The sequence below is a fragment of the Bremia lactucae genome, linkage group LG16 (genome assembly GCF_004359215.1).
Source record: "Bremia lactucae strain SF5 linkage group LG16, whole genome shotgun sequence".
Taxonomy (NCBI): Eukaryota; Oomycota; class Peronosporomycetes; order Peronosporales; family Peronosporaceae; genus Bremia; species Bremia lactucae.
Genome location: NC_090625.1, coordinates 1,688,452 through 1,704,754, shown reverse-complemented (window position 1 = coordinate 1,704,754; position 16,303 = coordinate 1,688,452). Strand labels below are relative to the sequence as shown.

At 45.3% G+C, this 16,303-nt stretch overlaps 7 protein-coding genes across 7 annotated transcripts; 4 read left to right on the top strand and 3 right to left on the bottom strand.

The window, feature by feature from the left end:
• Positions 1–333: 333 nt before the first annotated feature.
• CCR75_007381 (uncharacterized protein) lies at positions 334–2,754 on the top strand (the record flags this gene model as incomplete). Its single annotated transcript, XM_067965442.1, has 3 exons — positions 334–600; positions 643–2,145; positions 2,229–2,754. The coding sequence occupies 3 exons, from the start codon at positions 334–336 to the stop codon at positions 2,370–2,372; spliced, it is 1,914 nt and encodes a 637-aa protein (XP_067815524.1). The 3' UTR covers positions 2,373–2,754.
• A 389-nt stretch (positions 2,755–3,143) lies between these two features.
• On the bottom strand, positions 3,144–6,577 carry CCR75_007379 (uncharacterized protein). Its single transcript, XM_067965440.1, has 2 exons — positions 5,632–6,577; positions 3,144–5,558 (listed from the first exon to the last, which is right to left on the bottom strand). Exons 1-2 carry the CDS (start codon positions 6,526–6,528, stop codon positions 5,223–5,225), a joined length of 1,233 nt encoding a protein of 410 aa, XP_067815808.1. The 5' UTR covers positions 6,529–6,577; the 3' UTR covers positions 3,144–5,222.
• On the top strand, positions 3,465–5,111 carry CCR75_007380 (uncharacterized protein; the record flags this gene model as incomplete). Its single annotated transcript, XM_067965441.1, has 1 exon — positions 3,465–5,111. One exon carries the CDS (start codon positions 3,465–3,467, stop codon positions 5,109–5,111), a length of 1,647 nt encoding a protein of 548 aa, XP_067815525.1.
• A 58-nt stretch (positions 6,578–6,635) lies between the features above and the next one.
• Positions 6,636–8,519, bottom strand: CCR75_007378 (uncharacterized protein; the record flags this gene model as incomplete). The annotated part of the gene is made up of 1 exon (XM_067965439.1): positions 6,636–8,519. One exon carries the CDS (start codon positions 8,517–8,519, stop codon positions 6,636–6,638), a length of 1,884 nt encoding a protein of 627 aa, XP_067815807.1.
• A 1,425-nt stretch (positions 8,520–9,944) lies between these two features.
• On the bottom strand, positions 9,945–12,587 carry CCR75_007376 (uncharacterized protein). Its single transcript, XM_067965437.1, has 3 exons — positions 12,288–12,587; positions 12,159–12,219; positions 9,945–12,091 (listed from the first exon to the last, which is right to left on the bottom strand). The coding sequence occupies exons 1-3, from the start codon at positions 12,542–12,544 to the stop codon at positions 12,020–12,022; spliced, it is 390 nt and encodes a 129-aa protein (XP_067815814.1). The 5' UTR covers positions 12,545–12,587; the 3' UTR covers positions 9,945–12,019.
• On the top strand, positions 10,064–11,932 carry CCR75_007377 (uncharacterized protein; the record flags this gene model as incomplete). The annotated part of the gene is made up of 1 exon (XM_067965438.1): positions 10,064–11,932. One exon carries the CDS (start codon positions 10,064–10,066, stop codon positions 11,930–11,932), a length of 1,869 nt encoding a protein of 622 aa, XP_067815815.1.
• Positions 12,588–12,654: 67 nt separating the features above from the next.
• On the top strand, positions 12,655–14,242 carry CCR75_007375 (uncharacterized protein; the record flags this gene model as incomplete). The annotated part of the gene is made up of 7 exons (XM_067965436.1): positions 12,655–12,960; positions 13,020–13,108; positions 13,141–13,237; positions 13,313–13,364; positions 13,437–13,538; positions 13,604–13,944; positions 14,008–14,242. The coding sequence occupies 7 exons, from the start codon at positions 12,655–12,657 to the stop codon at positions 14,116–14,118; spliced, it is 1,098 nt and encodes a 365-aa protein (XP_067815813.1). The 3' UTR covers positions 14,119–14,242.
• Between the last annotated feature and the right edge of the window lie 2,061 nt (positions 14,243–16,303).

Here is a 16,303-nt window from a genome sequence, read left to right as displayed (position 1 = left end):
TACCGTTTTTAATTCGAACGCCACCGTCTCGAGCTTACTACGATCCTTTTCTATGAACGTATGTTTATGTAACGGCTTGGAGAATTGATGATGAACCTGACACGACTGTTTTTTATTGGGGCTGCTGTTGCAGCGAACGTCGTCGGAGACAGCATTGACGGAAAGCAAATGGACTCCTCTAGTTTTCGAGTTTAGTTCCATAAAACTTTTCGAGAGGCTGAAGACGAGTGATGCACGCGAGCTCGGCGTATCCATCTCGTCATTTCCTGCAGATTCCAATTCTTCAGTAGATCAATAAACGTACTTACCTGGAATCATATACTTTTATTAAAAATGGCCTCCTGTACATGGCGTAACGTGCCGCTGTTAGATGCGTGTAGCTCTTTGACATCTGACGGTGTACAGTTGCTAGAGCACATAGAAAACGAGGAGCGTCTTGTCATTATCACTCTTATGGGTACATCATCCACCCGCACGAGGAGATGCGAGTTGATGGCTAAATTACTAGGACAGACAGAGGCTGCTATCCCGTCTTCACATGATGAGTCGCTTGTGTTGCTAGCCAGCGTCATAAATTTGGATGATGAATTTCAAATGCTAGTCTTTGACATAAACACAACTTAAACAGGAACATCCGCCGAGCCCTTGAGCCCCAAGCAGCTCGTCGGTGTGTTTTGTGCACTGTCATCGCTGGTTATATCGTGCTTTGAAGATAATGGGTCCCCAAGCTCTCTTGCACCCTACCTACCGCAATTTCAGTCTCTCTTTCAAGCGCTTACAAAGGAATTCGCTTTAATGGAAGTGTTTGATATGCTTCCTCAGATGCTGAGCATCGACTGGTCCACTGATCGCTCGCTCGGAGACATGCTAGCAGACTTTGAAAATGAAAATAGCGTTTGTATTGCTAATACACTCGCACGTCTTGTCAAATACATGAACTTGGGCATTTGCTATCCTCCTGGCGCTGTACAAATGACATTTGACGACTTTACTGGGGTTCAAGCGACTGTCAAGCGATTATTTGGGCTTGAGATGACGGGTGAAATGTTTAGCGCTTTACTGCAAAACGTTTTAGTGCAGTTGCTAAAACAAGAGCCGCTAGACTTTGGCAGCGCCTGGGACGACCATGTCGAGGACAAATGCCGAGGACTGGCGGAGGACGCGTTAAACACCTATGTGGATTGTGTACATCCTGCCGTACTAGAGCATCCGCCGATAGAGTTCGATGCATTGAAGCAATTGCACGAAGAAATATGGCGGCTAAGCATGGATATTTACCATTCAGCGAGCAAGTACAAATCTGCAAGGTATCGACATGTTCGTAACATGCTGAAGTCAGATATTCGCTCACTTTACGAAACTGAAGTGAAAACGCTGACTCAAAAGTCGCGCAAATATTGCCAAGAGGTACGACAAACTTTGTGGACAGATCTTTTCAAATGCGCCAGTCAGAGGTGTCGAAGTGAAACTTTTACGGCAACGCTTACTGCGATTCAAGATTTTGATAAGTATTATGCCGAAAAGGCCCGTGGTCCCGAGAAAGCTGCTGTGCTTCGAGACTTCTACCAACACGAGGCAATTCAAGCCTTTTATCAACTAGAAGGTGCAGTAATTCAGCAACTGAGCGAATCTCAAACTAAGGAGCTGCGGCTTGACCTCGAAAAAGATTTTAATGATAAAAAGCAAGCTCTCGTTGAATATTTTAAAATAGAGGAAGCTCATCTGCGTTCCGGTATGGTACGTGATCTGGAGACAATGCAAAAGATGCATGAAGCAAAGTCAATTCGCGCAAATATTGATGAAAGCGAGACTCGAAGGCTACGAGGTGAAGTTAGCGAGCTGAAACGCCAGAATCTGGAGCAGCAAGACAAATTAATTGTTCTGGAACACGCTCAAAACGAAGCAATGACTCAAAAGTCAGTGCTTAATACTCAGGTGGCTGACTTGGAAGCCGCGATGCAGCGTGAGGTGATAAACCGCACGGAATTGCTGGAAACGCTGGCACTGACAATTAAAGCCGCAGAGGAAAAAGAGATCGAGCTCAATAAAAAAATAAATGATCTTCAGCTAGAGGTGGAAAAAAAGACTTTTCGTGTCGAGAGTGAGCTGCTGGACTTAACGCAACAAGTTCGGAAAACAAATGAGGTCAGGTACATGGTCAATGTTATTGTGGCGAAGATTACGCTCATGACATCTGTATGCCTTTGCGAAATTTGGTAATTTTCTAGGAGAAAGAAGAGCTACAGAAAAAGCTTAATGATTTTTTTTTAAAAGTGACGGCTCTACCGGAGACTCTGCAACATCACTTTTTTTGTTTAGAAACTGCCCATCCCGTCGATTTTGCAGGCGCCTTGACAAGTTTCATGAGTTGAGTACTTTTTTGACGGACTTGATGTGATGTGATTAGTAGCTCGGTATAAGTATCGAGGTAACTGATAAATGCTCAACATTACAGAAAGTAATGGCTTAGAAGGGCTAAAGAAGGAATGTTTATTCAAGCGACGACATTTGCTTAAAGAATTATGGGTCTCGTCAGTAACAAAACGTCGCACCGTGCTTTTTAAACAAATTGAATGTACCACAGTCCGTACAGACGATGTGTCCTAAGAACAGATGAACTTCCGGTTTACCAAAGCACATCAGCTAAATATTCCACTAGCACAAAATAAACTTGGCCTGACCAGCCAATCTAGATCCAGCCAAGCCGACCGTTTGGTGTCCGATGATAATATAGCATAGATTTTGAGCCTATCATTTTTACCATAAATTTCTTGCTTTTGCTTTCTTCATACTTGTTACACTGTTGAGTAAAGTATCAAGTGGTGCTACATCGAAAATTTTATTTATAAAACAATACTGAAGAAGGAAGTCCTTTTCCTTCAAGCATTTAAGCAATTTAAATTGTCATTTTTACCTTTTAGATAAATGTTTGTGTTACAACTTCGTTTCAAACTTCACATCTTAGTTTCTTATTCCGTATCCCGACTGCAACCAACAAAGACAATAAGGCGATTAAAGGGTCTAAAAATTCGCCTAGAAACAAAATTGTTCACGATTGCAAAGTCTGGTAGTCAGCGCTTTTAATGAAAACCTTGCGCAAATTATGACTTTCTCGTGGTATGTTGTTTCTGAAAATATGAGGACAAGTTGCTGAAATAGCAAGCCCTTAAATAGCCTTTGTTCTCAAAAGCCATCAGTGAGATGCAGCACAATTTTTGTGCTGTCATGCTCAAGTATCAGAAGAATGCTGCCGAGTCGACAGTGTCGTGCGGTTGGAGGAAGTTAAGTGGCGACCACGTAAAGAGGGATACGCGCAAATACTGATATCGAGTAAAATCTAGATCAAATGAAGCAATAGAAACATATGCACTTACCGGTTGCAGAAGTGAGAGACTTTGTCCCGACAGCTAATTTTTTATCAGATTGTAGTGTGTCACGAAACTTAACAAGAAATCGCGTAATAAATGTCCGAGCTAGGCAGCACAGGCGGCTCGAAGCTGCGCTTTGAGCGCCAAGCGGCAGAGCGCGTCGCGCGCGAGCTTATGGACATGAAGATTGAGACAGCTCACTTAAGGGAGAGGCTTCGACTGCGCGTGGGTGGTGACATAACGGCCGCAGAATTGGAGGCAGAAGCGTTTGCGCTGCAGACGGCGCTAGGCGAGGCCCAAAAGATGCTTAAGGTACGTGAAGCTGAGCTTCAGTCAGCCGAAGTCAAGTATCAGAAGGCCATGCGTGGGCTTATGCAGATGGATGAAGCCTGGAAAGTCAGTATAGAGCAAACGAAAGAAGCCCAAGATGCGAAACAGAAGGCTGAGCGCTGCCTGACGGAAGAGAGGCTGCGATGTAACGGGCTGCAGCGTGACTTAGAGCTATCAAACCAAAAAGAATTAGCGCTGTTGTCAAAGTATGATGTGCTTATGGATGAGGTTGAACTCATGCGACAACAGCGAGACGAGAGGGCACAGGAGGCTAAAGCCAATGAATTGCAGATTCACGAGCTGACAGCGCAGCTGGACACTGCGCGGCATCAATTTGAGACAAAGATAAAGAAGTTTGAAGGAGCTTCACGAGGTGATGTGAGAAGATTGCAGGAAGATTTACAGAAAGCGGAGGAACAAGCTGCAGCCTTGCGAGGCGAAATTCATGCACGGCAAGAGGAGGCTGACAAGGTAGAGGCCGAATTGCGAGATGCAAAGTTGGCAGAGGTGTCGATCAAGCAGAGGCTCGTAAAGCTAACGGAAGATAATGGCAGGCTGCGTGTTCACGAAAAAACGGCCAGGGTGGCCGCTGCGGAGAGCACCCGTAGGGCGACTCAGAGCGAGTCCGAGAACGAACGTATAAAAATGGAGCTAGACGATCAAGAGGGCGTATTAAAGACAAGAAATCAGATAATTTGTTCACTGGAAAAGGAGTTGGTTCAAAAGCAGAGAATTCTAGAGGAAGAGTTGGCGAAGAATAAAAAGAATGTGGAAGACGTCGAAGAACGACTGAAGAAGGAGTCTCAGGAAATGCTGCAGATGCAAGAAGAAACGTGGAGGTGTCGGGAGAGGATGTTTCAAAAAGATGTGGAGGATTATAAGCAGAAGCATGAGCGACTGCGCGCTTTTCACATCGAATTGGCGGAGCTGCTGAAATCGAAAGACAGTATCGAAAGCTCTAGTAACGAACGGATGGAAAGCGTTGAGCCTGCAATGCTCAAGGCGTTGATAGTTCAAAATATTAACAAGTGTGATGTATTTGCAACGACGCTCACGCAAATGAAGCGAAAGATTGGTTTAACAAAACGACGCCTTAGTTCACAAAAGCATTTGGAAGTAGAGAATACAAAACTCCGAGCTGAGTACGAGAAGGCTAAATTGGCCATGGAGCGGATGGCCACTCGAAAGTCTAAGACCTCTGTGAACTTACCAGTTCAAGTTCAAAGTTATTATGTCAGCAGTGGAGGGCAAACAGATCGACGGGCAAAGGAGACAGACACTCCACTCATTAAGCGGCAGTTGGAGGCTGATGCAGGGGTCTCAATTGAGCTGAAGACCCCACCGCGGAAAACGCAACGCACAAAGCATGTATTTGTGGCTTCGCGGTATCTTAGCAGTGCCACGAAGCGCTAATTAGACAATTACTTGATCCATTTATATTCAAAAGAATTGAAGGTCGCCACAACTACTAGATGACAACCGAATGGCCGTCGCAAAAATTACAGCTCATGCTTTTCCATTTTATTATGTCTCCTCTTCTTTTTGCTGAGGGAGATGCAAAGACCAGCCGGGCACACTCCTATGATCTTTGACGCGCAAGCGAACATTCTCGTAACACTGAAAACTGTTTGACGGCTGGATCTCGCCGTCAATGAGAACTGCAGATGCAGTCTCTTTCGCGCTGAGGTAGCATGGCACGTATTCATCAACCTGGCTAAAAGTAACAAACACGCCACCCTCTTTGAGTTGTTGGGGAAACCGTTTCGGGCAAACGTGAGCTTCTTGCTGATGTAATCCATCCCAGTAAGGCATCCACGCAACAGATCCGCCTACTTCCAGATTATGTCCATCAATAGCAACCTTTCCATAATGAAGGAACGAACGGCACAAGTGTAAGTCACTATCATAGTCATAAATTTAGGTTAATACGTACAAAAATGCTTTCGTTGACAAAGGCGAAGTCGGGATCAAGTGAATATATCTCAATTGCTGCTCGTTGTTGCATCTTAATCTCCATATTTACGTTAAACGCCACATAAGTGGCAATGATTAAGAGTACCAAAATCTTCGCCCACGCGCGGTAAAAGCAAGTTAACATCACCAAAACACCAGCAGCTAGCAACGCCAATTCGTAAACCATGGGAGCATTTAAACTGTCTACTACCGTCCTAATGCCGTCATCAGATTGTCTCAGCGGAGCAGTAGGCCATCCAGATACAAAATCCACCGCGTTTTGAAAAAAATCCCTTACGCCTCGCAGCAAATTTTCTCGGCATTGTGTAAGTGGCTCCAGCTCTATGTGTCTCCATTGCAGTACATTGGTCATCGCCAACGGCTCCACACCGCATAAGGCACCGTATAAAGCCGCAGCCGCTACAGTCAACGACAACACGTTTAATGAAACTTTGGATAAAAAGCCGACGAAATGAGGACTCTGTAGTGGCCATAGCGGCTTCTCATATCGCGGCAGGGAAGCGTAGAGCAGCACAGGAGCAACCGCAACGCCGGCGAGTGTCCAGCATACATTCTGCAACAACCCCCCTCCAGCCACCCATCGCTGCGAAAAGGTATACTTGGGCAATCGGTGAGGTCGCTCGAGCCAATCCTCATCATTGTCCTCGGACTCGTCCGAGTCCGAGTGCCACGCGTCCTCGTCACTGTCACTATCAAACGCTTCTGAATTTTCCTCCTCGAGATCGTTCCATCCGCGCTGCGATGTTGCTAGCAATGCATCAATCTGTTCATCTTTTGCTTGAATATACGCATCGTTCCAATTGTCGTCGATGAAGACAGGCTGCTTCGATGCTTTCGAACGCGACCGCGTGAGCATTCTGTGGTTTTAATATGAAGCAAACGGGTCAAAATTGCCTAAATAATAAATTACAACTAATTACACTCCTTTTAATAAATCCCAGCATAAATGTAAAGCACTTGAATTTAGCGGAAAAAAATGCGCATGTCGTCGAGGTCGAGGCGATCACGTTGTCGCTCGTCGTGTGCCTTCCCGACCACAAGAGCATGATTGGCGAGGTTTTTCTTGCGCTGCTGCAGAAGCAAAATCGTATCCTCTACTGTGTTCTTGACCACATAACGCTTCACGATGACATCCTGCATCTGACCCAGACGGTGCACACGGTCAATGGCCTGTTCCTCCACGCCAGGATTCCACCACGGGTCGAGTAAAATTACAACTGATGCACACGTAAGATTCAGCCCTATTCCACCGGCTTTTAGACTAATCACCAAAACTTCAACCTCGGGTTGGTTAGCAAACTTAGCTAGCACGCGCTCTCTTGCCTCCTGACTAAGTCCTCCGTGGAACATACAGTGCGTGAAGCTGTGACGCGTAAGTAGCTTTGAAACCATGTGAAGCATCGACATCCACTGCGAAAATATGACAACTTTACGCCTTTGCTGTGGGAACTTGTTGTTTCCTACTTTAATGGCCTGAAGATCGCGCAGCAACTGCTGAAGCTTAACAGACTCAAACTCATCCTCGTTGGTAGCACGTGGTAAAATGAAATCTGTATTGATGCCCGCTTGCGAGCCTTCAGTCTGCGTGCTTGATTCGGCTGGCATCAGTTTAAAAACTTTCGCCAAATCGACCACACTTCGACACAACGGGCAGCCATTGTCGAGATCACTGGCAAGACTATCCCGCAAACACTTATCGCACAATACGTGACCACACGGTGTCAGAATTGCATCTTGCGGTGGATCAAGACATACCGGACATTCTTCCGAGCAAGATCCGTCTTCGACTTGTGCAAGAATGTTTTGAATATAGGAAGGTGTCAAGCTCTTGGCCGAGTAGCTCGTATTTCTGCTTGCTTGCATATCCGTTTGCAGATGAGCTGCGATCCGGTTGTAGTACGCATCAGCGCCTTCATTTTGGCACGGCCGAAATGCTGATTTGGTCGTTAATGCCATATTTCTTCTCTCATCAGGCTTCAGCACTGATTTTTTCCCCAAAGCAAGAAACGGGTGGTTGCAAGCCTGACGAAGACGCAGAAGTAGTGCAAAAATGGCTACGTAATTGGTCGAAGCTGCACCGCTTGCGACAAATCCGTTAAATTCCGCTCTACTTTTATCAAAGACTGCCTGATAGAAAGCACGCTCATCCTTAGAAAACTCGAGCTCGATTAGATCAATACGTTTGGGCGGGATTGTGATAATCAAATTTCCATGCTTGTCCCGCGAGTGCTTTGTTCGGCGAAGCAAGATGGGTGTCAAAAGCGACTTTAAACGGCCAAGAGCATTCACCTCGTCGCCATCATCGTATGGCTTCTTAATAACTCGCTTCCACAATGCAACTTGATTCCATGGCTCGTACTGAAGGAAGCAGATTAGCGCGAATATATCATCCAAAGAATTCTGAATTGGGGTGCCTGTCAAACACCATCGATGCGTAGCTCTTAAATTTAAACACGCTTTATGATAGCCCGTGGCTCTGTTTTTGATAGAATGTGCTTCATCAAGAATGATGCGGCTCCACTCGAAATTTGCAAGAATTCCATTTTTTTCAGATTCGGCTGATATCACTCCATATGTAGTAAGCACAAGGTCACACTTTGTAATAGACCCTACACAAAGTCCAGCCTTTTCATCACGATCATCGCCATAATATACATAAACACTGAGGGTTTTCGCACGAAAACGTTCTTGTGCTTCATTTTTCCACTGATGAAGCAAACTCAATGGACAAATTACCAGTGACTTGCCACTCAATTTTGCGTTAACGCGACCGAGATAATTATCGTTTACCATCGCACTTTGTTCTTCACGAATGTATTTTTGGTATGCGACTAACGAAAGCATCATCATAGTTTTGCCTGCATACAGCAACGATCGGGTTATACAAGCACTTTGCCCACAGTGTTAGAATTTTAAAATTTACCCATTCCCATATCGTCCGCCAAAATTCCAGAAAGACAGGGAAGTGGAGACTTGGGACGGGATAGAGAGGCAACTTTTTCAAAAGGGTTGACGTAGTACGCGATATTTGAGAGAAAATGATGTTCTTCCCACATCTTAACACATTAATAGTTAGTAAGGATAGGTAATAACATGACTTAAAGCGTCCGATCATACGCGTACCGAGTCGTAACGATCTTGCTCACATGCACCATATCTCAACTGGTTTTCACGCCATAACATCCACCTAAGTGCTTGCTTCTGATGATCTCGCAGCTTGAAAGCCTTGAAATACTGCGTAAGGTCGTCCGCAGGATCAAAATCTAAGTCATTCATCGATTGTTGGAGTTCATTTCCTCCTAAGCACTCGGAAAACAGAGTATCGAGATCCCTCGTATTCAGCTGCAATGCCGGACTCTCTATTTTTAAGTTTAAAGGTGTAGCCAATGCAGCTAGCGAGGATTCTTTAGCTCCATGAATCATCTGTAACAATTTGTAAAGCTCATCTGAGAGGTGAAAGTTAGCATTACCTGCCTTAAACACATCAAATGCCTTTTCACTAATGTACACAACCACGGAAACCTAGAAATTTGCTTTAACTTAATCAAACATATAGCAAAGATTTTACAAAGATACTTACAGTAAACGCCGCGAACATGTGTGACGACACGGGCGGAACGTCACACACGCCACGAAGCTTCACCAAATTGGACTTCATTAGCGAATGCAATGATTCCTCCATCTTTCGTTCCAAACGTCCGATCTGTGAGTCTTGCAACGTGAAAATTCTCACGATGCCTGAAGCTGTGGTGCTTGTCGATACTCCTGGTTTTAGCCTCTTCTTGCCTGCATTCTCCGCACTTAAGCGCACTTCGTCTCCCACCTGTACATTTACCCCCCGTCGATTTATCGAAGCCCGCATTGTAATTTTGCCCAGTGCTTGAAAATTTGTTCCCACTGAATCAGTAGTTTCAAACTTGTTCAACACGCTTTCCAGCATCCGTTTGTCCTCGTGCGCCGGCGTTGGGCTGTCTGTGCTGACTACATGCTCAAAATACTCTGACGCCGCTGCTGCGACACTGAAGCAATTGCGCTGCAGCAGTGCTTCAATCTCACCATTAGAAAGTTTAATGCCTACATCCTTCAGTTGCTGCAACTTTTTATCGACAACCTGTTGCTCCTTCTTCAAAGATGTGCCAACGTTCAGATGCAATGGTGAGTGTGGCGACTTCGTAGTCTTTGCCTGTTCAGCATCAAATTTCATTGCTTTGGGATTCGGATGTACACAAAGGCATATGGCGCATTGACTTGCAGGCGCCTCATTTTCAAAAGTACAGCGTGGACAGCTCCACAGCTTCGTTTTCATTTTTACAATGATATAACCCTAATAACCTATTGTAACCAGGTTACAATTCCTTTGCTCATTTGCTTGTCACGGCATTGGCTGCGCAATGCTTAGCGCAATTCGCCGCGACTTGATAGCGCGCAGCTCAAGCTCGCTTGCCGTTGTGCGATGCAGAAGCAACAGCAGTCATGCACAGGCAAAACAGATGCAGATACACCGCTCGCGTCTGCCCATTGCTGGTCCGAGCCTTGGCGACTTCTTGCAGGCGTCCGATCCCGAGTGCGCCAAGGCGGCGCTTGTGCCAAGCGAAATGAATTTTCCTAGCTCCGTTCAATCACTTGAAGAGATTGAGAAGCAGCAAGAGAAAATATGTCGCTCCTTTTATATCGAGACGTATGGCTGCCAGATGAATTCGGCCGACTCGGAGATTGTGCGAGCCATTTTTCTGAAAGATGGCTACACGCCCGCGCGCACACCTGAGGGTGCCGACGTCTTAATGCTCAACACATGCGCGATACGTGACAACGCCGAAGCTAAGATATGGAACCGCCTGGAATCGCTACGCCAGGTAAGAGCGAAACATCTTCGCTTGCAACACAAGAAGATACAGACTGTTGGCGTCTTGGGCTGTATGGCTGAGCGACTCAAGACGAAATTACTCGAGTCTGACAAAATGGTCGATTTGGTCGTAGGTCCTGACGCCTATCGCGATATTCCCAATATGCTTCGTTTGGTGCTTGATAGTGGTACCGCCGCAGTTAATGTCCAGCTATCACTGGATGAGACGTATGCAGACATTGCCCCCGTGCGTTTGAACCCCGATAGTCCATCGGCCTTTGTGTCGATTATGCGTGGTTGCAACAACATGTGTTCGTATTGTATCGTGCCCTTCACACGTGGACGGGAGCGAAGTCGCGTCATGACCTCGATTGTCGATGAAGTCCGTGCATTGAGTGACAAGGGCGTGAAGGAAGTCGTGCTGCTTGGACAAAACGTCAACTCATATCATGACAGGAAGTCAGAGGGTGCAATTGAGAACGGTCGTAACTATATACCGTCCGCAGGCTTCAGTAATATGTTTCGGCTGCGTGATGCGCCAGGATACCGCTTTGCCGATTTGCTTGATCAAGTCTCACGTGTGGATTCGGAAATGCGAATTCGTTTCACATCACCCCATCCAAAAGACTTTCCGGACGAAGTGCTCGATTTGGTCTACGAGCGCTCTAATATCTGCAAACAAATACACATGCCTGCTCAGAGTGGGAGCACGACGTTGCTAGAACGAATGCGTCGGGGCTACTCACGTGAAGTCTATTTGGCGCTAGTAGACAACATGCGTTCTCGTATTCCTGGTGTCGCTATTTCCTCTGATTTTATCGCTGGATTCTGTGGGGAGACCGAGGAGGAGCACTTAGACACGATTAATCTTATGCGAAAGGTGTGCTATGATCAAGCATTTATGTTTGCATACTCTGTTCGTGCCCGTACGCATGCAGCGCATCATATGGAGGATAATGTGCCTCAAGAGATTAAATTACGTCGTCTTCGCGAGATTATACATACATTCGGTGAGGTGATCACACGCAAAAACCACATCGAGGAATCGGACCGCCTACACGTTGTGCTTGTCCAAGGCCCTAGTCGCCGCTCCACAATTGACGACCCCAAGCACACAGGTCTCACAGACACAAGCAAGCGCTGCGTATTTCCCAGTCAAGAAATGCCCGGTTCCCTGCGTTCCTATATTGAGCAGGCAGGCTTGGCCGCCCACGATTTTCAACCTCTATCTAAAGTTAATTCAGCGGCCGTGTACGCGGCTCCAGGTGACTATGTTCTAGTTCGCATCCGTGAGGCTGGCCGTTACACTCTTCACGGGATTCCTCTGGCACGCACCACTCTGCAAGAGGTCGTAGAGATTGTGCCACCGGAGATTCTTGGCCCTCGACCATACTCCTGCAGCGAGCTGCGGTTATAGGTAAATTATAATTTTTGCAACTGAGGCTACAGACACCACACTAAAAAAGTATAAAAAAATCACGTTTATTTTCTTTCGAATGAAAACTTAATGAGCCACCACAGCGCCAGTGGCAGCTTCTACCGCTCGCTTTTGCATTTCCATCTGCATATCGGAAATCTAATTAGATCACATGCAAAAAAATCATAAGCTTCCACTACAAATACGACATAGCTTAACTACGTACTTTGGTGCGAATGCCTACCGCCTTTTTCTCCTTGTCTTCAATCTTTATGTTGACCTCACTCCTAATCACATGGTACGATCCACCATGAGAAACAACATATAACATTTCTCTTCCTCATCAAATGCTTACAATTTTTGGCTAATAAATTCAAGGCGTTTATTTACATTGCTTTTGGCCTCGTCCACCTCTTGTTTCAGCAAAATGGGGCCTACGAGTTTGAAAACTTTCGCCTCGTCGTTTAACAAGTCTAGCTCTACTTTAACCATTTCGTTCTCATTCGCCTGCTGTGCATACATCTGGCGTTGTTTTGCTAGCTCTTGGACTTCCTCCTGCAACCCACGGTAGCGCGCCATATCCTCCTCGACCTGCTCCTTTTGCCCGGGCATTATTGTTTGCTTTGCTGTAAAGCAGTTTCTGAAAACCTGTCAATTTTAATGCGTACACCGCTAAGGCATGAGGGTCTGTGATAAGTTACTAAATACTTTTTAGATAAAAAATGCAATATTTGACCAAACTCCTCGCTCGCTCCTTGAGGTATTGCCGTGGCCATCCTGCCATCCCGATCTCAAATTTATTCAGCGGCCAACTCTTTTCTTCCTCACCTTACAATGCTGAATCCGTTGCTCCCACTCTAAAGCTGTTGGAGCGCCGCAAAATTACAACTCTCGACATTGGAATGTTTAAGCGCACGAAAAAGCCAATTACAATGGTCACGGCGTATGATTATCCATCGGCCATTCACGTAGACTTGGCAGGCTTTGACATATTACTTGTTGGAGATTCATTGGGGATGGTCGAGTTGGTACGACTAGTGATCTAATTGAAAAGCTTATATTTGATATCAAACACTGGTGCCCTTAGGGCCTGGATACGACGTTGCCCGTAACGTTAAGCGATATGATTCATCACACTAAAGCAGTCAAGCGGTGGGTCAGCGACGAATTGCGAGCGTATAAGCTTTAACTTATACTTGCGATTATAGTGGAGCGTCCCGCCCGCTATTGATTACGGATATGCCTTTTGGCACATGTGAAGGAGCACCATATGAAGCATTAAAAAATGCCCAAATTTTGCTGAAGGTTCGTGACGCAACTTCTGGGTATTGAAAATGCAATATAACTATAACGTACGACTTTTTTGTGGCCTGATGCCAGGAAGGAGCAGATTGCGTTAAGATTGAGGGAGGCAAGGAACGAGCTGATACGAGTACGAGAAAAGCTTAGACTGCGTCTGTCACCGTATTTTTACTATGAAAATTGATATAAAATTGCTATGCAGTCAAAACGATCGTTGATGCAGGAATTGCTGTGATGGGACACGTGGGGCTTCGGCCGCAGCACATCAGTGTAATGGGAGGATTTCGTGCCCAAGGACGCACGGGTACAGTTTTGCTTTCTGCTGTAAATCGTCCATTGATTTTATTCAGCACCCCTCTTTTTTTGCAGCCGCTCAAGCAAGAAGTATCGTCGAGGACGCTTTGGCAGTGCAAAACGCTGGTGCTTTTGCCGTTGTGCTTGAATGTATCCCGTCAGCCGTCGCCAAGGCTGTAACAAAGCTGCTTACAATACCGACGATCGGCATCGGGGCTGGTCCCGAAACAAACGGTCAAGTTTTAGTCTTTCATGACCTGTTAGGAATGCTTCAACACCCGCATCATGCGCAGTTTGTTCCAAAGTTTTGCAAGCGGTACGCTGACGTTGGTGAACAGATTCGCATCGGTCTCGAGAGGTATCGTGATGATGTGGAGACCGGTCAGTTCTCAAGTGAAGCTTACTCTCCTTACAAGGTACATGATAAAACTTTTTTATGGTAGATAGTGTGTTGATGCTAAATCGTTGTGAGTCTCTAGATGTCGAAAGAGGAGACTCAGAAACTGACAAAAATGATGGCGGAGGAATTCAATGCCCATAACAATGATGAAGATGATACAATGCACTCAGAAGTCACGAAAGTATACTGATAATTTAGTTGATGAAATCAAAATCAAATGAATTGCACAAGTCATTGATAAGTGATCGGATGGCGGTAAAGCTGGCCGCAATTCGCCACTCTTGTTTTTCAATACATTTGTATATGTATCAGTCTGCCTGAAGTGTGCTATTGTTTTCATTGACCGCAGCCATTTGATGCTTCAGCCAATTACGGTATGAAGATTATAATCACTTTAATGATTAAGCCTACCAAAAATTTTACAGTAAAGGCTCGACGATTGTGCTTGATTTGCTATTGTGATCATAACATGCTAAAATTGTAAGAAAAATAATTGCTCAAAGCTGCCAATTTTTATTTCAAAGCTCGTCCAGCAGGATCGCAAGAATAAACATTCACATGCAAGTTTCTCTTCCCAGCGCATTCGCCAAAATGATCAATGAGTTGCAATCTGGCGATGAATTCTTGTTGGCCGCTCGAGGGGTTTATGAGCCCAAGAGGTTCAGATGGGGAAAGTAATTTTACCTATAAGAGGAATAATAAATAGAATTTCCTATGAGAGCCTCTACCTTGTAACGGGTTGTATCGTTTCATGAAATCAACACTTAAAGGTTGTTAATTAATATATTAACTAAAAGGTAGATAATAATTGGAGAATATTACTTTAAATAGTAATGTTCAGAAATCTTATCCATAAATTCCATTATATCTATTAATCCCGCAGACTAATCAACTGTAGATGTAAACAAAAGAGAGAGACATATAAGAAAAGATAAGATTTCAGTTGCATGTTTAGTATTAGTTTATAAAAAGTTAGAGTTAACAGATAGAAAGAAGAGATACTTAATTATATTAATACAGTTTTCATTTAACCCTCTTTAGGCTAGTTATCTTAAAGAGAAGTCTTCCTCTACACCTACTAATGTACGGAAAACCAACGTAAGGCACCACACGCAACTGAAGCAGTGTGAAGTGGACTTGTACTGAAGCAGTACAAGTCGTAGTGCCCCTTACATCTGGTAGCAATCTGGTAGCACTTTGTAGTCCATCCAAGGACCATATTTCCTCCATCTAAAAAAAACACATGGACATGTGAGATGATAGTGGGAATACGCATCACGTTTCCCGTGAAAGCTACTCCTTTCTAAGTGAGATAGAAAGGATTGCGGTCGAACGAATGAGTTCGAACGTAGGAAACGATGCAATCCTGGCATTGCTGTCCAACATGCAAGGTCTTACGGATGGTCCCGTAAAGACCCACCTATTCCGCTTAGAACTGGATACGCTTGAAGAAGCAATATCTGTTGCGGAACAGGAGGACTTTAGCTTGAGACAGGCTCAAGCTAGTTCGTCATCATATCGTCCTCCAAGACGACACGAGTTATAAGGTCCAGAACCCATGGACCTCTCTTACGTCAAAAGCGAGAGACCTCGCTTTACGCGATCGCAGAAATGCCATCGCTGCCAAAAACTTAGGACACTAAGCTCATGCGTGTAGTGCCCCACGCCCAGCACCGAAAGGTACTGAACGTAATTTTGGACCGTATGCAAAAAAGGTAACGGTCGCGGGTCCGACATTGTTGCGAGCTCGCAACAGCGAAGCGGACCGCCAAAAAACGGTCGGGGTCAGTAGGGGCGCAACGATCTACTGATCTAGCAACCTCAAGAGAATTTGCAAATCTCTTGACTAACGTTGCTCCAGACACACAATCATTATGTGTCTCTGCACCTGGTGATGAGGTATCCCTCATCACCTTGGAGTCAAAAGTGACAAATAATCTGTCACTTAGAGCCCTAGTGGACTGCGGAGCGTCGAATAACTTTATTCGTCGCCAGTCACTAGAAGGTCGTAGGCTCAAATATGTTGAGCGCGACATCCCTCCAACGAGGATGGCGGTGTCTAGCCACAGGCGCATCGATTATGGTAATAAAACGCGTAGTGAAATTTCACTACACGTTAAGAGATTTACAGTATGATGATGATTTCCTCGTACTGGATTTGGATGACAAATTTGATGTCATCCTAGGTTTACCTTGGCTCAGAAAATACGAGCCAAAGATCAGCTGGCAGCATCGATCCGTAAAGATGCCTGCCACTTGTTCATCAGATGGCCATCTGATGAACGTCTTGGAGCGTCCACAAGCGTGTGGATGTACTACGAGTGAGTGCGATTGCCTCACTTGTGGTACGGTCGTTAGTACGACTGCACAAGATC